The following is a 23,714-nucleotide window of genomic DNA, read 5'->3' as shown; positions in this document are numbered from 1 at the left end:
TTTACCACTGGGTCACCAGGGAAGCCACAGGGGAGGACTTACAAGTAGTCGCTTTCAGTCTCTGGTTTCCAAAAGTACTTCCTAACTGCTGGTGGAGGAATAGCAAATTGTTAAGGAAAACTCATTTGAATGATGAGTGAGTTTTTTCATCTTCATCATCATCATTAATTAAACCACTTCATAAAAAACTTTCATTTGGCAAACATGATGCATTTACTTCCAGAAGCCTTTAGTTGGAAGACATTTTCTCCTATTAAATTAATCTTGTTTATATATGCTGTATTTCCATTTCTTGTCAGTGTTTTTTTTGTTGTTGTTGTTTTTTCTTTCTTCTTTATAACAACATAGCTCCGTCCTCATCTAACTTCATAATTCAGAGGCATAGGTGCATTGTTTTTATAATATAATTGGCTTAAATTATTCATAATAGTAAATGCAAGTTCTATTGGTTTTTAAATTCAACATTATAATTATGTTTCCTCAACAGGGTGAACTGATTTTTTTTCTGCTGATTTAAATGGTGGTTGCTTCATTGCTTGGGATTTTCAAAAACTTGACATAATTGCGTGAACAGATAGATGACTTCAAGGGAAAAGGATTATTCTATTATATATGGATACTTGTACTGATTATAAAGCTACTGTTTCACATTTTACTGTGGTAATAACTAGATAATATATTATTGGTCTACACTTAAATGAACTAAAGTTGTCATTAGGTCAGTTTTTTTTTAAAAGCACATGTTTCTTTTAATATTTATTTATTTACTTGGCTGTATGGGGTCTTCGCGACATCATGCATGATCTTTCCTTGCGGCATACAGAGTCTCTCTAGCTGTGACACACAGGCTTAGTTGCTCCACAGCATATGAGATCTTGGTTCCCTGACCAGGGATCGAACCCACTTCCTCTGCCCTGCAAGGTGGATTCTTGGTCACTGGACCATCAGGGATGTCCCTGGGTCAGATTTTTAAAGTCCAGTTGTTAGTTCATCTCTGCTGCTGCTGCTAAGTCACTTTAGTCGTGTCCGACTCTGTGCGACCCCATAGACGGCAGCCCACCAGGCTCCCCCGTCCCTGGGATTCTCCAGGCGAGAACACTGGAGTGGGTTGCCATTTCCTTCTCCAAGGCATGAAAGTGAAAAGTGAAAGTGAAGTCACTCAGTCCTGTCTGACTCTTAGCGACCCCATGGACTGCAGCCCACGAGGCTCCTCCGTCCATGGGATTTTCCAGGCAAGAGCACTGGAGTGGGGTGCCATTGCTTTCTCCGTACTTCATCTCTAGAAGTAAGTTTATAAAGTTTAACACATTTTGTGGTCTTGTTTTAGGGGAGCTATCAGAGCCAAAAGGCATATCTAATTATCTTGGTATCCTAAAGAGTATAATAAGAAAAGTAGGAGTATAGACTGTCTACTAAAATCAAACTATCAAAAGCCTGAAGCCCAGCAAGGCATGAGTAGGCATGACTCAAAATACAGATTAGGGTCATAAAATCTCTTTGCCCTGACTTTAGCCATCTGTGCAACTTTGTGGAATTTGTGGCCCTTGGAAGCTTGGCTTAGAACCGACAGATTTAGCAACCCCTTTTGTGAAGACATAGACTTGTTTGCATTTTTGTTACTGATGGACTTCCCTGGTGGTCTGGTGGTTAAGGCTCCATGCTTCCACTGCAGGGGGTACAGGTTCGATCCCTGGTCAGGGAACTAAAATCCTGCATGCCGTACAACAAGGCCAGAAAACAAACAACAACAACAAAAGCAACTTATGTCCCTGAAATGGCTTGCTTTAATTCGTGCAGAATATCTTTTGAGTTCTCATTCCCTGCCAAAAGGGTTAGATGTGGAGGCTAATATCTCACCTTTGTAGATTCTCAGGATGCTGGAGGAAGTAGGGTTCTTTAAGTTTAGCCACTGTTCTAGGTACCCCTGGCTTCTCATTGGTCCTTCAGATCAACCTGGAGATTGGCATATAAACCATTGTGCCCTGAAATCAGCTGGTAGGAGATGAACAACCTAGCATTGACTAGATTGTGTTTATTCAAATTAAAAATAAGAATCTTTGGCATAGAAGTTAGCATATGTAACAAGGGTATCATAGTGCCATTCCCTATTTTGGTAAAATTGCTTAGTTACTTACTTGTTGTCACTGTTACATGAATATCCTCTAATTAGTTCATGTCTGGTTTTCTTTTATAGACTATACACATTCCAACTATGGAGAATGGTCCTAAGCTTGCAAGCCGCATCTTAGAAAAACTGACTGATATTCAGGTAAGAGTATTTATTTTTAAGATGTTATTTATTTATTTCAAAGCCTAGAACCAGATCTTACCTCTGTGGAGAGAAGAGAGTAAGTACTGTCATTTGAGGTCAACAAACTAAATTTAAGGAAGATGTTCCTGATAGTATGTGTGGGCATGAGAAAAGTGGAAATGAGAAAAAAGATGCATATTAAAAAAAAAGAGGAAGGAAGGAAAGAAGGGGGAAAAAGATACACACACACACACATATACATACACAGTCAGAGAGTCAGAGACTCAATTACTTAACATTAAAAAATAAATATATTCAGTAAATTTTGATAACACTTAAAAATCTCATTGAAAAGTGTAACATACTTTTATAAAAGAAAAAAATCTTTAAAGTGGAAGAAAGCACAGAAAAAATAATATTACCTGTGATTCCATCAAGGATAAAAGCACTGTTAATTTTTGATATCTTGATTTTCAATATTTTGTAAGCATTTATATATTTTTAGATAGATGTTTTCTAACAATGAGATCACATAATTTTGTTAACCTGCTTTTTTAAATTAATAAATAATTTGCTTTTTGATATCAGTAAATTTTAAAATTTCATGTATAAAGTTTAATTGAACTCCACTATGTTGCTAAAGAATAATTTTTAAAGAAATCTTATTGTTGAACATTTATGTTGTTGGAAATTCTTTCACTGTTATGAACAGTGTATTTTTAATTTTTTTCTTTAGGATAAATTCCTGAAATTGTAATTATCGTGTCAAAGAGCATGCATACCTGTTTTTTAGTACTGCTAACTTTGTTTTGTCCTTTTTTTTTCTGAGAAACAATATACAGTACTATCATCAGGTAGTTAAGCCTCTTTCTAGGTAGGCAGATAATATACTCAGTAAACCTGGCTCACCTGTAAAAGATATTTTTCCAAAATTTGGGGAGCCTAGATGCCATCATTGCCAGTTGGTGAAAAGAGAGCTGAGATCCAGATTGAAATGTAAAATGAAGTTTAATTATGGGTGACATCAAATGGTGTGGGGTCTTAAAAACTAAGCAAATAATTAAAGTTGATTGGGAAAGCAACAGGTCCCCACAGAGCAATTGAAGACTTTGGATAAAATACGTTGTTTTTTGAAGACTTAGCAACTTTTGTGCAAAATTTATAACAATAAAAGGAAGATTGTGGGTTTTGAATTTATGAGTTGTCTTCTACTCCTCAATAGAAGTTGTCTATAGGAATTTTCTATAACCTTAAAGGAATATCTTAATATTAGAGGACTTAAAACTTAGAGTTGTTTTCTACTTTTGTATGTAGAAACAGTCAAAAGTATTTTGAAGAAATTTAATAAAACTTTTCAGGTATTTCTCTTTTAGTGAGTCTTTTTATAAATTGATGTATGGTTGATTTATGATGCTTCAGGTGTATAGCAAAGTGATTCTGCTTTGTATATATATCAGTTCAGTTCAATTCAGTCACTAAGTCATGTCCGACTCTTTGTGACCCCATGGACTGCAGCATGCCAGGCCTCCCTATCAATCACCAAACCTGGAGTTTACCCAAACTCAAGTCTGTTGAGTCGGTGATGCCATCCAACCAACTCATCCCCTGTTGTCCCCTTCTCCTCTTGCCTTCAATCTTTCCCGGCATCAGGGTCTTTTCCAATGAGTCAGTTGGCCAAAGTTTTGGAGCTTCAGCTTTAACATCAGTCCTTCCAATGAACACTCAGGACTGATCTCCTTTAGGATGGACTGGTTAGATCTTCTTGCAGTCCAAGGGACTCTCAAAAGTCTTCTCCAACACCACAGTTCAAAAACATCAATTCTTCAGTACTCAGCTTTCTTTATAGTCCAACCTTCACATCCATACATGACTACTGGAAAAACCATAGCCTTGACTAGACGGACCTTTGTTGGCAAAGTAATGTCTCTGCTTTTTAATATGCTGTCTAGGTTGGTCATAACTTCTCTTCCAAGGAGCAAGCGGTTTTTAATTTCATGGCTGCAGTCACCATCTGCAGTGGTTTTGGAGCCCCCCAAAATAAAGTCTGCCACTATTTCCACTGTTTCCCCATCTATTTCCCATGAAGTGATGGGACCAGATGCCATGATCTTGGTTTTCTGAATGTTGAGCTTTAAGCCAACTTTTTCACTCTGCTCTTTCACTTTCATCAAGAGGCTCTTTCATTCTTCACTGTCTGCCATAAGGGTGGTGTCATCTGCATATCTGAGGTTCTTGATATTTCTCCCGGCAATCTTGATTCCAGCTTGTGCTTCATCCAGCCCAGCATTTCTCATGATGTATTCTGCATATAAGTTAAATAAGCATGGTAACAATATACAGCCTTGATGTACTCCTTTTCCTATTTGGAACCAGTCTGTTTTTCCATGTCCAGTTCTAACAGTTCTAACTGTTCCTGACCTGCATGCAGGTTTCTCAAGAGGCAGATCAGGTGGTCTGGTAGTCCCATCTTTTTCAGAATTTTCCACAGTTTGTGGTGATCCACACAGTCAAAGGCTTTGGCATAGTCAATAAAGCAGAAATAGATGTCTTTCTCAAATTGTTTTTTTTCCAATTTAGGTTATTATAGTGGAAGTGAAAGTGTTAGTCACTCAGTCATGTGATTGTTTGTGATTCTATGGACTGTAGTTCACCAGTCTTCTTTGTCCATGGAATTCTCTAGGCAAGAATACTGGAATGGGTAGCCATTTCCTACTCCAGGGGATCTTTTTGACCCCAGAATCGAACCTAGGTGTCCTGCATTGCAGGCAGATTCTTTACCATCTGAGCCAGTAGGGAAGTCCCCAGGTTATTATAAGATATTGAGTACATTAGTAGTTGCTTATGCTATACTGTAGGTCCTTGTTGTTTATCAGTTTTATATATAGTGGTGTGTATTAATGTTAATCCCAAATTCCTAGTGTTTCTAACCCTCTGCTAGAATAGTTTTATATTTTTGTTTTTTAGAGTTGTCTGCGTAAATCTGATGAAGGTAGATAAGTTATTAGTGCTTGCTCAAGTAAAAAGCATAAATTGAACAAAAAAATATATAATTGAGTTGTGAAGGCCTTTATCCAAAACAGAACTTAAAAGATTTTTAAGAGGGGAAGAAGTGTGGCTACAGTGATAAGGAAAGATTACTCTGGAGAATTTTCTTGAACAAATTGTACAGAAGAGCACTTTCAGTCTATAGCAGTTAACACACAAAATAGATTCCAGTACTACCACTTAGAAATGATATGAAATAAGAAAATTTAAACTAATTGGATTTGGTTGTAAAATGTTAGAAGAAAAAGTAGTCAAAAAGGCTGAGGGAAAATTAAATTCTATTAAATATGAATCAGAAGAAAAAGCTAAGTAGCGGTGTTCAGCCAGCATAATCATGAAGCTTTGGAAGGCAAAAGCAGAAATGAGTGTCATCTCCCTTGAGATGGTGACTACATATATGCCCCAAAACCCTAAGGTATGAATAAAAGAAGTCCAGATCAACTTTGGGACAAGATGGGAAGCCATTGCAAAAGGTCTCAGAAAGAGCATTTTTATTTATTTATTTATTGGAGGATAATTGCTTTACAAAGTTGTGTTGGTTTCTGCCATACAACAATGCATATCAGCCATAAGTATGTTTGTGTGTGTGTGTGTGTGTGTGTGCGTGTGTGTGTGTGTGTGTGTGTGTGTGTATGTATGTATCCCCTCACTCTTGTTACTCCCTCCAACCCCAGCCCTCTAAGTAACCACAGAGGACTGGGCTGGACTCCCTGTTGTTGCTCAGTTGCTAAGTTGTGTCCAACTCTTTGCAACTCCATGAACTGCAGCACACCAGGCTTCCCTGTCCTTTGTTATCTCCCGGAGTTTGCTCAGACTCATGTCCATTGAGTCAGTGATGCCATCTAACCATCTCATCCTCTGTAATACCCTCCTCCTGCCCTCAGTCTTTCCCAGCATCAAGGTCTTTTCCAGTGAGTCGGCTCTTCTCATCAGGTGGCCAAAGCACTAGAGCTTCAGCTTCAGCATCAGTCAATTCTAAAGGAAACCCTGAATATTCACCGGAAGGACTCCCTCTGTAGCGACTTACCACTAACTGTCCATTTTACCCTTGGTAGTGTATCTATGTCAAATCTTTATGTTGGAGTATAACCAATTAACAATATTGTGATAGTTTCAGGTGGATTGCAGAGAGACACAACCATACTTGTATCCATTTTCCTCCAAACGCAGTCCCTTCCAGACTGCCACATAAAATTGAGCAGTTCCCTGTGAGAAAGAGCATATTTAGAAGTAAGATTGCAGAAGGCAGGAATGTAGGTGACAGAAGTGAATGGTTTTGATTCATTCATTCAACAATTATATTGAACACACACTGTATGCCAGAGGCTGGGCCAGATGCCCGGGAATAGAGTAGTGGAGAAAGTGACCAGGAAATTGGAGAAGTCAGAGCAAACTGATATAGCAGAACAGATTTATTCTATTTAAATTTGAGATCATATCAAAAGGTTTAAAAATAAAAGCTAATATGAAGTAGAAAAGGAGGAGAAATAGAATATTTTTCTCTTACTTGTATGTATTCTCTTTATAACTTGGCTAAGAAGTTAGTAATTTCTCTTTTTACCTTAGGTAGTAAAGTATAATGGTAATAACACTAAAAAACTAATGATGAGTTCAAGAGCTCTGTACTGAACAAAGAAACAAAGGGGTGCAAGCATGCATTTGATCAGTCATGTCCAACTCTTTGCGACCCCATGGACTATAGCCTGACAGGCCCCTCTGTCCATGGAGTTGTCCAGGCAAGAATACTGGAGTGGATTGCCATGCCCTCCTCCAGGGGATCTTCCTGACCCAGGGATCGAATCTTTGTCTCTTGCTTTTCCTGGCAGGCAGATTCTTTACCGCTTGAGCCACCTGGGAAGCCCAGGAATACATGAGATTCTGAATTAAACCACAAACCAAGCACCAAATCTGCTCCAAATTGTTAAGTAACTCAGGACCATCCCTTTGGAATCTAAGACCACCTCTTTCTTCTTCAATTATTTTGTGCCTGTGGGCATAAACCTACAGTTTCAGAATTATTCTCTTACAAGATGGCAAATTGATGCTGTCAGCCAAGCTACTAAATTGTCTGTTTCTCGCCAAGAAAAATAATTTAAGTAATTACTGAGGAAAAAGCATAGAATTGCACCATGTTTTACATTTGATTTCTTTGACTTACATGGAAACATGACGTTTCTTCCCAAGTTCTCTGAAATTGAAAAGGAGCGGCAGTAGCAACCAAAGAATCCTCAAGATTCTTGCCAGTTCTTTCTCTGGGGGGAGAATTCCTTCTTAACCACAGATCTGATTTTCATTTAACTTGTATATTTCTGTACATCAGCAAGAATCTCTGAGCTGAGTGTTCATCCCATTTGGCTAATTAGACATATAGTTCCCTGGGTCTTAATGCTCTTCAAATTACCTCTTGGGGGGAAACTTTTCAAATGACAAGGTTTTAGAGTATTCCCCTTTCTTCTTTTCCAATTTTTTTAATCGGTGAATGCAGACTGATTTTATGATTTTTTTTTTTTTTTTTCAGTATTTATTTGAATGTGTTGGGTCTTAGTTGTGGCATGTGGGATCTTCATTGCCATTCGGGATCTTTCATTGCACATGGACTGTCTGGTTCTAGCCTGTGGGCTTAGTTGCTCCTTGGCATGTAGGATCTTAGTTCCCTGACGAAGGATTGAACCATTGTGTGGATTGTTAACCACAGGACCAACGGGGAAGTCCCTTCCTCTTCTTTTTTTTTTTTTTAATAATGTTACAAAAAAACAAAAAAAGCACTTCTGCGTTCATACTTAACCAGACTTGAACTTGGAGAACATCACCATGCTGACCATATCCCTCGCTCTCCCATTGCTCTTTGCTGTTCCTGTTACCATCATATCAGCTTCTGCCATCTGGGGGTCTCTGTCCTCCAGTATGCTCTGCTCTATTTTCGTCCTTCCTGCCTTCCTGTATCTTCTACAGTTTGCCTGTTTGATAAGATGTTGGTTGTTTCTTCAAGATGCATCTCCTTGAAGAATCTTTTAAATCTCTGGAATAACATCCCCTTTCCTCAGTACAAACATATATTCACCCACTTAACTGCTGCTTCTTCCCCATTTTCCATAGCCTCTGGATGATCACGTAGGACTTTTAAAGTCTTTTCTGATTAGTCACACACTTACCTTTGTTCCATGGTTGTTTGAGTGTGGGTGTTATTTTATTCTCTTTTTGTAATTCCAATATTCTCACAGCATCTGTGCCATAGTACATACTTAGTAATGTTTCTTTGTTTTTTTTTTATTTTTTTACCCTGACTCCTGCTAATATTTTCTCTTTGTACTATATTCTTCCATTTAAAAAATTAATTTGTTAATTAAATTTTTTAAATTAATTCATTTTTGGCTGTGATGGTGCTTCACTGTGCCATGGGGGCTTCCTCTGGTTGTGGTACATGCAGGCTCCTATTCTGTGATAAACCATAATGGAAAAGAATATGGAAACATATATATGTATATATTTACATATATATATGTGCTGTGCGATGCTTAGTTGTTCACTTGTGTCCAACTCTTTGCGACCCCATGGACTGTAGCCTGCCAGGCTCCTCTGTCCGTGGGATTTTCCAGACAAGAATACTGGAGTTGGTTGCCATGCCCTCCTCCAGAGGATCTTCACAACCCAAGGATTGAACCCAGGTCTCCAGCATTGCAGGCAGATACTTTATCTTCTGAGCCACCCGGGAAGCCCAAGAATACTGGAGTGGGTAGCCTATTCCTTCTCTCGGGGAACTTCCTGACCCAGGAATCAAACCAGGGTCTCCTACATTGCAAGTGGATTATTTACCAGCTGAGCTACCGGGGAAGCCTATATACATAGGCCCTTCCGATGAATATATATATACACATATATGTATATAGGAAGGGCTGAGGCTAAAGCTGAAGCTCCAGTACTTGGGCTTCCTGATGCAAAGAACCAACTCACTGGAAAAGACTGTGAGAAGGGGGCGACAGGATGAGATGGTCAGATGGCATCACCAGGTCAATGGACATGAGTTTGAGCAAACTCCAGGAGGTAGTGAAGGACAGGGAAACCTGGAGTGCTGCAGCCCATGGGGGTAGCGAAGAGTAGAACATGACTTAGCAACTGAACAACAGCATGTATATATAGACATGTATATGTGTGTATATATATGCACACATATGTATATATAGACATGTATATGTGTGTATATATGCACACGTATATATAGACATGTATATGTGTGTATATATGCACATATGTATATATAGACATGTATATGTGTGTATATGCACACATATGTATATATGTATGCATATGCATGTATGAATCACTTTATATAGCAGAACTTAACATTACATTGTAAATCAATTATACTTCAATAAAAGAAAATTTTAAAAACAGAGTTTGCTAGAGCCTTAGTGTCCTTAAATGAGAAGCTGGACTTAAAAGTTTATTGCTCTTCACACTTGATTTTTTAAGCCTTAGAACTTTCTGCAAAAGAGACCTTTCCTGGAATCCCAGTATATGAAACCAATAGAAGTGGAACTACTCTGAAGTGAAATCCAGAGCCACACTTATTTGGCTCATTCCCTGCAGACTAGACAATTTGTAATGTTCTTTCCAATTCAGGAATTCTAATGTTTTGTATTCATTTCAACTGAAGTTATATTAGTACTGAAGAGGCGATTCAAGCGAAAACGGTATATGATCTGAGAAACTAAATACAGAATAGCAGTGAAAAGGCATATGTAAGGAACCTATACCAGCTATAAATTTGAGCTCAACTATAATTATAAAATCTATGATTCTTCCCAGGTATTTGACTGGTTCTTTATACATAGTCTTATTTTCAATATGGACCTGCTTTTAATGTACAAAACAGAAGTGAACCTTTTGTTCAACGTTGGTTATATCATTAAGTTTATTTATAAGCTGTTGCTGTGCTATTAGCTTTAACACTGAAACATGTTTTCTTGCTTTTCTTGTAGTACGGAAGAGAAGAGAGCGACTGGACAATCACAGTAGCCTGAGTGGAAAAGAACAGGATATCATTTGGGTGCGCTTGGGACAGACTGTTGCATTTGAATTATGAGAAATGTCTTTGGCTACCTGATTTTAGTTGTGCATCATGTTGTTCATATTGTCTGTGTTACCAGGGCGATTGTTTTCTCATGCCAGAGAAGATGAATCACAATCATCCAATGGTAGTTTCTAAATTTGCTCCTAGAAGCTTTCCTTACCTTCTCTAGAGAGTTGATTATGGAAGCCATCTAAGTGTAGAATTTTCCTCCATAATCTTAGAGCCTCCCTTAGGGCTTCACTCAGATTTTTTAAAAAATCTTTATTCTTTAGCATAAGTTATGTCCTGCTTCTCAACCAGTGAGTGTCTTTGTGTTTGAAAGCTGATCTGAGTACATTTCACAGGTACCATTTCCCGGGCCACATCTCCATCCTCAGAAAAGTGTGTTGTTGTTGTTGTTTATAAATCAAGACTTAGAGAAACTGGATTTCTTTCCTGGTCCCCTAAGTCCATCTTAGGGAGAATCTCTCCTCCTTCCTGACATCACAGTCTGCACCAGGCTCCACTGGTAGTCTACAAGACCACCCCTGCTGTCTCCACACTGTGTTGTAATTCGTGGGCCGGCTTCACTACAGGACTGAGGGTCTTGTGCCTTATAGATCTTTGCATCCCCCAGCCTGGCCCCTAGTAAGGAATGAATGAACATTTAGCTTCTATAGAAGTGTACCTTCTTTGTTTCTATATTATGAAACCTCTTTATTAGAATTTGTGATTGGTTCTGACTTTATCTATATTTACCTCATGTCTCTTTAGCTTCCATGGACTGCCAAGTCATCAGAGATACTCTGATTGTAGTTTGTTGGAGGAATGATTTCTTATTTGAAGACTGTCTTGGAATTAAAGTAATAATTCTAGAAAGATGGTGATATCATACCAACCAAATGGAAATGACATGTTATATGTTAAATACATAAATGTTTAAGTGTTAAATACAAAATAAATCATATTTAGTTTTTTGGTAGAAATAGAGGAATATACTGTGGATTTTATACTCTGGTTTTATAGGTGCTCTTTCCTGTTGAGGGGATTAGATAAGCAAATGGTTAGCGTATAGGGAGAGTGATTATAGAAGATATTTTTCTTGTATGGGAGCCGTGAGTTAAAATTGTAGTATCCTGGTTTATCTAGGGGAAAGTCAAATCTTGACAGAAAACATTTACCCTTGGAAGGTCAACTCTCAGACATTTTATTTTGGTTTCCTTCAGTCCTAATAACTTTCATCTTGCTGATCATATTTCATTCTCTTTTCAGAGCAAGGAAAAAAATTCTAAAAGTTTGACGTGCTGGAAAAATTTCCTTAAGGCATTTAGCAGCACATAGCAAATGGGGCTTTGATTCTTTTCCAAGACTTTTGGCCATAGGGTCTTTTTAGATAGGAATGGTAAAATGAAAATGAGGAAAGTAGAAGATGAAAAGGAATGGTAAAAATATCTTTTTTAGGGGGCTCTTAATTGGCAATCTGAAGTCTTGGGAGAGTCTGTTCTTTTCAGGTCTGACATGCTTTAACTGTCCTTCTTGCACGTCGTTCACCAAGTAGCATTCTAAGGCTATGCGTTTGCCTTTGCTAAACCTTGTGGCCTCGCTTTCAATGTTGTAGTCTAGAAATGACCTAAGGTAATTCTAACCTGTCAAGTAGCACATAATAACCACACTCAACATTCCTATGAGAAATGGAAGTCATTTGTTTGCCACAAATACATTTTATACTTTGCATCTCTAAATTTAGTATGGCTAGACATGTTCCTCGTAAAAGTTGGAGAACAATATGTCTTGACATTATGTCTGTGTGATTTCTTTCATCAAACCTTAAGAGCATTTTAAGCCCTTAAAAACCAGATTTCATGAAGACGAAGGATACACATTTAAAGGAACCAAGTCTCCTAAAACAGCGAACACAATCTGCCGTTCTCATTTAAGTAATAAGACAGGAAATTGACCTTGACACTAACTTGTTAAATAGATTTAAAAGGAACATCTGCACATCTTTTTTCCTTGTGCACTGTTTGTTTAATTGCAGTGGATTAATACAGCAAGAGTGACACATTATAACTAGGCAATTATCCATTCTTCAAGACTTAGTTATCGTAATGCTAATTGATCATTTAAGGCATAAGATAGTCTAGCATTAGGAACATGTGAGGCTAATCTGCTCAAAAAGATCAACAAATTAATATTGTTGCTGATATTTGCATAATTGGCTGCAATTATTTAATGTTTAATTGGGTTGATCAAATGAGATTCAGCAATTCACATGTGCATGATTATAAACAGATCTGGTGGCACTTAAAATGATAATGATTAACTTATTTTGCATGTTCTCTTCCTTCCATTTTTTTTCCCCCATTTTTACATTTCAGACCGAGTTCATCAGCCTTTTTCAAAACAAAATCAGTAGAAACCAAGATCTTAAAACAAAGTGTTCAGGCATTAGAAATGATCAGAACATTTCCTAAAGCTGTTTGCTTTTAGGAATTTCTCTGTTGCAGTCATTTATCAAGGAGTCAGCTCACAATACACCAAAAGATGAGTCCATTTCAGGGACAGGTACTGTGCTTCCCAGAACTTGCAGGAATGAATACACTCATAATAAAACCTTTACTTCCAAAAGTACAGAGGGAAAATAAAAGGGAAAAAGGAATAAATGCCTGGGAAACATTGTTTGAGAATCTCTTTTTTTTTTTCCTACCTAGTAAACCCTCTTTATTCTTTTCTTAAAAGGTTGTCACTAGGGAGAAAAAAAAAAAAGATCTGCAGTAGCTACAAGAAATTGCAGTGTCACGCTGATTTATATGACTTGGCAGTGTTAGCCTTCTGAAGATCTGAGAGACTTATGTTATATACCCTGGAGGAGAACTCTTCATCATATCAGTTTTGTTGCTTGATACAGTTGTACCCAAACAAGTGGTCTCAGTTCAGTTTAGATCAGTCACTCAGTCGTGTCCGACTCTTTGTGACCCCATGGACTGCAGTACACCAGGCCTCCCTGTCCATCACCAACTGCTGGAACTTGCTCCAAACTCACGTCCATCGAGTCGGTGATGCCATCCAACCATCTCATCCTCTCTCATCCCCTTCTCCTCCTGCCTTCAATCTTTCCTGGCATCTGGGTCTTTTCCAATGAGTCAGTTCTTCGCATCAGGTGGCCAAAGTATTAGAGTCTGGCATTCCTCAAATCAGAACACTTTGGGGCACTTGTTCAGTTTCTCTGTCATGTCTGACTCTCTGTGACCCCATGGACTGCAGCATGTGAGATTCCTCTGTCCTCTGCTGTCTCCCAGAGTTTGCTCCGATTCATGTCCATTGAGTTGGTGATGCTATCTATCTAACCGTGTCATCCTCTGCTGCCCCCTTCTCCTTTTACCTTCAATTTTTCCCAGCACCAGTGTTTTTTTTCTGAGTCAGCTCTTCCCATTGGGTGCCCACTTGAAGGCAATTAATGAATATATCTTGGTCAAAAGAATTGTAGGAACCTTTTATTAAAGCTGCAGTTTCAGCTCTGTTTTAGGGAGTTGGTGCTATAAAATCAGTTGCTGACATAAGCTTATTTATTTTCCCCATTCCCACACAATCACTGTATTCTTTTTCCTTAAAAAGTTCCTTTTTAAAATTATATGTTCCATTTACCCTTATGATTGGGAAAAGAATATTTTAAGCAGAAAACAATGTTTGTTTACTTTCAGTGAGTGATAGTTTTTATAATATTGAGAGCAATAAATATTCGTGGGGTGCACTAAAGCTTAGACAGGGGTTAGAGAGACATTGGGTTTCCCTGATAGCTCAGCTGGTAAAGAATCCATCTGCAATGCACGAGACCCTGGTTCAATTCCTGGGATGGGAAGATCCCCTGGAGAAGGGATAGGCTCCCCACTCCAGTATTCTTGGGCTACCCTCGTGGCTCAGATGGCAAAGAATCTGCCTGCAATGAGGGAGACCTGGGTTCAGTCCTTGGGTTGGGAAGATCCCTGGAGGAGAGCATGGCAACTCACTTCATTATTCTTGCCTGGAGAATCCCCATGGACAGAAGAGCCTGAGGTCCTATAGTCTATAGGGTCCAAAGAGTCAGATCTGGCTGAGCAACTAAGCACAGTACACAGCCCAGAGAAACATTATAAGGAGGATCCCTGATATTCCTGGAATGTGGGTTTCTTCTGTGAGTATGTGATAACTAAGTTGTAAATAGTAATCCTGGCAAGTAATTTTAGTAGATATAACACCTATCCGGCTTCCCTGGTGGCTGAGCAGTAAAGAATCCTGCCAGTGCAGGAGACACTGGTTTGATCCTTGGATTGGCAAGATCCTTGACACAGGAGAAGGAAATGTCAGCCCACTCCAGTGTTCTTGCCTGGGAAGTCCCATGGACAGAGGAGCCTGGCAGGCTACAGTCCATGGAGTCACAAAGAACTGGACATGACTTAGTGACTAAACAACAACAATAACACCTAACATTTTGTTTTGCCACAGGTAGAATTTGTTCAGGTGTCTGTTTTCTAAATAACCTCCCCACAAAAGGAGTCGCTCTTTCAATAAGCTTAACGTATTGACTGATAAAGATCACAAAAGCTTATAGTTAATTTGATGATGAGTTCATTTGGCGATTATGTGCCTAACAACTCACGGTAGGGATTAGAAAATAAGTAGTATATAGGCATTACCCTCATGGCATTTGTACTCTCCTATTTAAAGTTTTAGGTATAAAAGGAGTATTTATTAATAATACAGTTAGATAATGAAGCAAAGGCCAGAGCACATCTGTTATCAAGAAATCACAATGAACATTTTCATCTCATTTTTAGAAGAAATATGTCCTATTTTTCCATTCCTTTCTTTCCTCTCATGGGAAACTGCATAGTAGATTAGTACTTAGTAGGAATTACCTCCTGGTTTACTGCTTACTGGGCTATCCAGGTGACTCAAGAATCTGCCAAGAGTTCGATCCTTGGGTGGAAGATCCCCTGGAGTAGGAAATGGCAACCCACTCCAATATTCTTGCCTGGAAAATTCCACAGACAGAGAAGCCTGGTGGGCTAGAATCTATGAGGTCTCAAAGAGTCGGATGAGACCAAGCACACACACAATTCTGCATACTGCATATTGGTATAATTGTTGTACCAACTTGGTATGTTTGTTAACTGCATTCCTTTGGAGCAATGTTAAGCTGTTGTGGTACATGTAACAAAAGAACACTTCAAAGTACAGCATCCTTGCTGATCTTCTTAAACTCAAAGTCAGGTATTATTGAAATAAACAAAATGTTTCTAGAGTGAGTTTTTCTGGAAAATGTCAATTATGAATCAAACTGTTTAGACTTAGCTTGAAAATGATGGATTACAGCTACTCGGAAAATAACAGGTGGAGGACTTAACACAACAGTTTTTCACAGCTCGAAGCTTTAAAAGAAAGGCCATTTAAAATATTGCAAAGAGATTTTTTTATTTTTAAAAAAATCGTTGCCAGAAAGCTGTTTTAAAAACACAAAGGTAGGGAATTCCCTGGCTGTCCAGTGGTTTGAACTTGGTGCAGTGAACTGCAGGGGCTGGAGTTTGGTCCCTGGTTGGGAAGCTAAGATCCTGAAAGTTGTACAGACAAAAAAGAAAAAAAATTTAAAAATGAAAGAAGAAAGTGATTTATTTTCCATCTGCAGCATACGTACAGATATTCATCTGAGGATATGATAATGAAGAGTTTGGAGTAAATAATTCAGATACATGTAAATATATTTGCTTTAGTGAATGATGAAGGCATGAAGTTGTCTTAGCAAATGAGTCTGCTGGATTCAAGTATTGATGTTTCAGGTAAGTAAGTATAGTTTTCATACCACAGTAGGCCCAATTAATAAGGTCTAAAACTTGAGTTACATCATGTTTACCTATGGAATCCACTGTTGGGATGGTAAAAATTGTGAACTGTGATATGAGAATGAATTTAAACGTATTTTCACTGACAGATTTCTCCTCACGCTCACTATTGCAATGGCTAGATTCCTTGTTACACATCACTGAATGGAGACAATTTTAGTTAGAGATATTAGAGGAAGAAAGATTGTAGAGAAAGAAAGGAAAATCTCAAACTTGGGTCTGTGCTGTCCAAAACAGCTTTTATTTCTTGTGCCAGCCATAGGGATCTCCAGCTTTCAATATAGGTGCCAAGTACAAGCATTGCCAGCTAGGAGATAACTAGATATAGTGGTCAGCTTATCAGATACTAGAATTTTGCCATGACCTTGAGGTCATGTTACATGGGAATCTAACATTCATGTTCCATGGGAACCACTTCGAATTACTACCAATTTGGTTAAGAGTTCATAATTGCATATCTATAAGATCTATTATGTCTTTTCTTCAACTGTTTTAAGATTTGTGAATCATCTTGAGACAAATAAGTAGCAAGGAGTAAATCATGACTTCTTTTTCCTCTTGGGAATACTATTTGCCACCATCCCCCCTTTCCTTGGTGAAGGTTAACTGACTTGGAAAATAGTTAAAGTTTTGTTTTTAACTAAATTGTACAACATGCCGTGATGTCCTCAAGCTAATTTCATAGTGGTTGTTAAAGTCATTCTCAGGGTCGAGAAAGGATTACAAATACCTGCCTCAATTTCTACTTCATTGCTAAGTTTTTGAAGAGTGTTAGTATTCTCTCAAGAGTATGGCTGTGAGTAGATTTTGAATGAAGTCTTTAAGATAAGCTGCTAATTTGTATGCATTCATAAATTATGCAGATGATCCCCTATTGATGAGTAAGAATAAATGACCCCACGAATTGCTCAATCAGCCTACACACGGAACCTAACTCCCTATTCTGAAGAATTTGTGCTTGCTTGGTGGCTGAGAGAAAATCGGAGTGTGAGGAAGTAGTGTTTTGTTTTGGGGTTTTTTTTGTGGACATAGTTTTAAAATCAGCATTTATGGATAGAAATGGGAGAATACCAGCTTAACGATGGAATTTTTAGAACTTGTTCTCTTGCATCTGATTGTAATGAAAAAGCCCCCACCATTGCTTGTCTCAAAATTTTCCAGTTATGTAGTGATTCTTGAAATTCTCTTTAAGAATAATCAAGTAGAAAGAAATACTTTGTAAATAAGGCTTGGCTCTTAGGAATAATTATTTAAAGGTCATGTTTAAAGGATTTAAGCTCACTAAAAGTGTAATAATGGTAATGTGGAAGATATGGTGGGTAAAGGAAACTACCTCATTCTTCAAAGGTTTTGTCGAAGCACAATTAAGCATTCTAAAATGGCTTTGTTACACATGAACCATCTGGTGTAAAAGAACTATATTTGTAATGTCTAAAGGACTTGGAGTAATTGTATTTTGCTGGCAATAGTCACATTCTTTATTGTTTGCAGGTTCCTCATCAAATCTTTAATTATACACTGTTTTTGTCAACAATAAAGCAATTTCAAGGATTCCTGTTTGCATAGTCTCTTGAAATCGGCATTATTGAATGCACAAAATAATCATGCTTAGTTACTGTTTTATAGTGTTCCAAGGTTTTTGGTCATGATGTAAATGTAGTATGATGTTTTTAAGCCAAAATGACATTGAGAAAGAAGGGATTGAGCACATTCCCCTGGATAGAGTCTAGATTGTCTCATATTTTCTTTTTTTTTTTTTTGTCTCATATTTTCAAACATGTGGATTAAAAAATACAAGGGGCACTTAAGAATTGTCCTTTCCCCTGGGTATGGCTCCATCTTTAGCTAAATTTACCTTTGTTTTTGCATTTTGAACATAAGGGGAATGAATTTTTTCTTCCCATTCACTGTCAAAATGAATCTCTCACTGATAAAACAACACGTGCCCTAAAGCACACAATATAAAGTGAAAGGCATTCGATTAAAACTTAGAGAATGTCAACAATGTGTCCTTCTTGTCAAACAATGATGTGTATAATTGCCCTCATATGCACATATCTTTGAGAGAATAAAGCCAATGCAGTATCTTTGAGGGTCACATATTCATTTTCTTGTGATTCACCCCAGCAATTGCGAGTGCAGCAAAACTTAAGGTTTCTCACAGAGTACTGTAAACTGAACTTAAAAGTGTCAAAGTCCTCAGCGACCCTCTGCTCCTGACCCTGTCAACCTGTGAAAATATTGTCCTTTATCACAATCTTTATCAAGAATTTACATGCAGAGTTTGAAAGGTCCAGGTGAAGGTTATTAGTCAAGTTCTCTGACAGTGTCAGTGCTCAAATCCCACAAGGGTGACAAAGATAGACCTGTCACTCCTAAGGGTGATGACATACATTCGCTGGAGCTTATATGATTTATCAGATGCGACAGCAGTCTCCTTCAGGGTACAAAGTGTCTCTTCTACATCGGTTTACTAACAGAAGAAAAAAAAATTAGGGGAGAATTTTCAGCCTTTGTCATTATTTTTCTGTTACACTGATTCAGTTTGATCTTAAGCATATTTTTTGAATCAAGAATTGATTCCACATATAAGACCTTCCATAGTTGCTTGACACCATATCTTCAGATGAAATATTCTATTATAGCCTGACTTTACTTAAAATAGTGACAACTTAGGATCACATTCCTGCAACCAAAAAACCCACAGCGAAGATATAGACTCTTCTGTGTATGTTTGTTTTCTAACTATGTCTGTAGGCAGAAAGGATAGTGTTGATTGAAACCATGGTTCATTCTCTTCAAAGGTCTTCATTCATCACAAAGGATTTTTGAAAAATCTATGAGATTCACTTACAGAAACACTTTAGAGTTTCGGGATTCAGGTTGACTGTATCCTGAATGCAATATATCTATTTTTAAACAGAACTGGTTAAAAAGAGATTAAGCTGCATTTGTTTTCGAAGATAGTTACAATAATCTAGTAAACATTTCTCATCAATATCCATGATAATGGTACACAGTGGGAGAAGGGGATGACAGAGGATGAGATGGTTGGATGGCATCACTGACTTGATGGACATGAGTTTGAGCAAGCTCCGAGAGTTGGTGAAGGACAGGGAAGCATGGCGTGCTGCAGTCCATGGGGTCTCAAACAGTTGGGCACAACTGAGTGGCTGAACTGATACATTACACACAGGGCTTCCCAGGTGGTTCAGTGGTAAAGAATGTCCAATGCAGGAGTCACTGGTGAGGCTGGTTCCATCCCTGGGTCAGGAATATTCCCTGGAGAAGAGAATGTAATCCACTCCAGTATTCTTGTCTGGGAAATCCCATGGACAGAGGTCCCTGGCAGGCTACAGTCCAGGGGGTTGCAAAGAGTTGGACACGGCTTAGCATGCATGCATTGTCTATAAGTACCATATAGGTGCTAAGTATATTAGTTCTGTTTCTCTGTAGAGCCCTGACTAGTACAATAATAAACAATATTCTTAACACTCTTCTGGTTCCCTCTTCTAGAGAAGAAAATTATGTACTATTCAGTAAATCCCCTACATATGAACCTTCAAGTTGCAATCTTTCAAAGATGTGAATGTGCGTTCCATCACCATCAGGGTCAGGGGTGGGTGAAGTTACCAGTTGCTCTCCATCTCCTATTGCTGATGATCCTTCAGCTCTACCATCTCCCATCTCCTCTCCCTGCTCCAGTCAGTAACTCTTCTTGCCTGTTCGCTTGATGCCAGCCCCTCTAAGCCAGCGGTTGTATACTACTGTACCTTTCAAGGTATTGCACTGTAATGTTAAAAATGTTTTCTTTTTTATGTGCTTTTCTTTTATGTATTACTTATGTAAAGAGTATTATAAACCTATTACAGTACAGTACTAGAAAGCCAGTGGTGTTAGTTGGGTACTAGGCTAACTTTGTTGAACAAATTAAACTTAAAAACGAACTCTTGGAATGAAATCTGTTTGTATACAGGGGACTTACTGTATTATTTTCTTCTGACTCAAGTGTCTAACCTAAGGCATGCCTAGCTTTCAGAAAATTGTTCATTGCCTAAAGAACTGGCAATAGTTTTTTAAGAATTTCAGGACTAGTTATGTTATACAACCCAAACTGACTAAATGAAGACAAACATCACCAGTGAAATTTTAGGCATCAGTGAGGAAACTTTTTTTAGTAGTGGGTCATTAAATACCCCATAAAATAATGTTAGCTTAGTGTTTTTGACCTGAATCAATGCCCTGAGAAAGCAATGTGGCCAAAAGTAGATGGTAAGAACTCCCTTTTTGGTATAATTAAGTGATGGGGTTATTTTGTCAGGTAAGCAACCACCCTGATGATAAAAATCAGTTTCACAGATTCACTAGGCTATGATGAACATCACAGAGCCACCTGGACACTGCTGACCTTACACAGCATGACAACCAGGTTCAACCCCATACTTACGTATGCTTTCACTACCACGCTCAATTTAGGAATCATCTTTGTAGTCATTTGGACTTTTATTTACCAAGATAGGTAGGAAGATACCCCATATATTAAAGTTATATTTTGCAAGAGAGTCTTTGTAAATTCTTGAGTAAAGAGAATCAATGGGTCTGCTTCTCCAGTGAGCTTTGACAAGGCAATTTAAAAGGCAATAAGAAGTTGAATGAGGTTAAGTGATGGGGACAGAGAACTTCTAAAAGAACTCCTCACCAGTTTGGTTTTTCACATAGGAAAAGGTAATTTCATGTTTCCTATGAAAAGAAACAGTATTTTTCTTGGCCTGGCTTTTGTCATAATCACGAGGTAAATGTTTGCATCTTCTGCAAGAGTTTTCCCCCACCCTAGTTTAACATAACCTCTCTTTAATGTCAGTAATTCTCCTGACTCAACTCAACAATTATTCTTCTTGCTAGTCACTGATTTTTTTTTTTTAATTTACTTATTTTTTTATTTACTTAGTTTTTATCATTAATTTATTTGGCTGCACCAAGTCTTTAGTTGGGGCATGTAAACTCTTAGTTGCATCATGTAGGATCTAGTTCCCTGATCAGGAATGGAACTTGGGCCCCCTGCATTGGGAGCTCGGAGTCTTAGCCACTGGACCCCCAGGGAAGTCCTGTAATTACTGATTCGAATGGCTACTCTTCAGCTGAGCATATGAAGGCCACACACACCTCTGCTCTCAGCCCTCCCCTTTCATCTAGGTGATCATGAGAACTTACTTGTGTCAAAGTTCCCACTTCCTCTCAACCAGTAACTCCAAAGAATTGCATCTTCCTCATTCTCTTATCTTCCCAGAGCAAAATTCTTTAATCATATAAAAGTAGTGGGTCCAATGTTCATCACAGCACTGTTTATAATAGCCAGGACATGGAAGCAACCTAGATGCCCATCAGCAGACGAATGGATAAGGAAGCTGTGGTACATATACACCATGGAATATTACTCAGCCATTAAAAAGAATTCATTTGAATCAGTTCTAATGAGATGGATGAAACTGGAGCCCATTATACAGAGTGAAGTAAGCCAGAAAGATAAAGACCAATACAGTATACTAACGCATATATATGGAATTTAGAAAGATGGTAATGATAACCCTATATGTAAAACAGAAAAAGAAACACAGATGTACAGAACAGACTTTTGGACTCTGTGGGAGAAGGCGAGGGTGGGATGTTTCGAGAGAACAGCATCGAAACATATATATTATCAAGGGTGAAACAGATCACCAGCCCAGGTTGGATGCATGAGACAAGTGCTCAGGCCTGGTGCACTGGGAAGACCCAGAGGGATCGGGTGGAGAGGGAGGTGGGAGAGGGGATCGGGATGAGGAATACATGTAAATCCATGGCTGATTCATGTCAATGTATGGCAAAAACCACTACAATATTGTAAAGTAATTAGCCTCCAACTAATAAAAATAAATGGAAAAATAAATAAATAAATAAAAGTAGTGGGTCTTAACATTCTATGTAGTGTTCAGAATCTAGGAGGTATACCATATCTGGCAGCTCCCACTTTTTCTTGAAACACCACTTACCTCCAAGCATTGAAGACATCTCATCTAATTTTCTGTTCAGTTCAGCCTCTCAGTGGTGTCTGACTCTGCAACCCCATGGACTGCAGCACACCACACTTCCCTGTCCATCACCAACTCCCAGGGCTTGCTCAAACTCATGTCCATCGAGTTGGTGATGCCATCCAACCATCTCATCCTCTGTCGTCCCCTTCTCCTGCCTTCAATCTTTCCAAGCAGCAGGGTCTTTTCAAATGTCAGTTCTTCTCATCAAGTGGCCAAAGTATTGGAGCTTCAACTTCAGCAACAGTCCTTCCAATGAATATTCAGCACTGATTGCCTTTAGGATTAACTGGTTTGATCTTGCAGTCCAAGGGACTCTCAAGAGTCTTCTCCAACATCACAGTTCAAAAGCATCAATTAATTTAATCTCATCTAATTCACAAGTTAATTGGAAACAGGTCTCAAAGTGCATTTAATATCTGAAATTCAGGGGCATGAAATTAGCTTTGCTGTCCTAATCCTAGCATCTGGTGTCTCTTGGATGACCCCCTGGATCTAACTGCTTTCTCCCTAACCCTCAACATACATGTCCACTCTTCCTGATTGACTGGATTTCTGCACTGGTACACTTCTTTGTGGGAGTCATTGTGCTCACAGCCACAGCCCATCTGACTGAGGTTCAGCCACCTTCTTAAGCCTGTACATTGTCTCTTCCCATCGAGACATAGATGGATCAATTTTCCATCCAGATTGACACCTTTGGAACAAAATCACTGCCTCTTGCTCCATTATGATTATTGCTGGACCCCATTAACCAGACTGTAACCATTCATTTTGAAAACGACCTTGATGAGACCTGAGTTTGCCATAACCCATGGACATGGTGATTCCAGCTAAGCCTTACTTCCCAATCAGGTGGCATCCTGCCTGGCACTGCTTTTGTCTACCAGCTTGCTCTTGATCTCAACTCACAAAAGTTTCTTCTTGGTCCAAAGAGACATGAGGCTTTGTCATTGAAACTTACCCTAGTTTCCAGTTGTTAATTTATTATTTTCAGAGAGTGTCTTTTAAAATCTAAAACAGCAACTGTTGGAGTTTATCTAAACTGTTGGAGTTTAGAGTTTATCTAAAACCTAGACCAGCACCGTGGGCATCTCCTAGGCACTCGCTAGAAATGCAGAATCTGGGACTTTCCTTGTAGTCCAGTGGTAAGACACCATGCTTCCACTGCAGTGGGCATGAGTTCATCCCTAGTTGGTGAACTAAGATCCCACATATGACTCACAGTGTGGCCAAAAAAAAAAAAAAGAGCAGAATCTCAGATCCTGTTGCTGTTGTTCAGTCACTAGGTCGTGTCTGACTCTTTGTGACCCCATGGACTGCAGCATGCCAGGTTTCCCTGTCCTTTACTATCTCCTGGAGTTTGCTCAAACTCATGTTCGTTGAGCCAGTGATGTCATCCAACCATCTCATTCTCTGTCTAC

At 38.6% G+C, this 23,714-nt stretch overlaps 1 protein-coding gene across 4 annotated transcripts in view; it reads left to right on the top strand.

Moving 5' to 3' along the window:
• BCAT1 (branched chain amino acid transaminase 1) overlaps positions 1-11,334 on the top strand; it is a 122,474-nt gene extending 111,140 nt beyond the window's left edge. For all 4 annotated transcript variants that reach the window (XM_061125142.1, XM_061125139.1, XM_061125141.1 and 1 more), the window contains exons 10-11: positions 2,195-2,269; positions 10,276-11,334. In XM_061125142.1, the coding sequence (XP_060981125.1) occupies positions 2,195-2,269; positions 10,276-10,317 (117 nt within the window). In that variant the 3' untranslated portion in view covers positions 10,318-11,334. The remainder of the gene's footprint in view (positions 1-2,194; positions 2,270-10,275) is intronic.
• The last annotated feature ends 12,380 nt before the right edge of the window (positions 11,335-23,714 follow it).

This window comes from Dama dama, chromosome 22 (genome assembly GCF_033118175.1).
Source record: "Dama dama isolate Ldn47 chromosome 22, ASM3311817v1, whole genome shotgun sequence".
NCBI classification, from domain to species: domain Eukaryota; kingdom Metazoa; phylum Chordata; class Mammalia; order Artiodactyla; family Cervidae; genus Dama; species Dama dama.
Note: the sequence above shows the minus strand (reverse complement) of the source record. Positions and strands in the feature narration are given on the sequence as shown.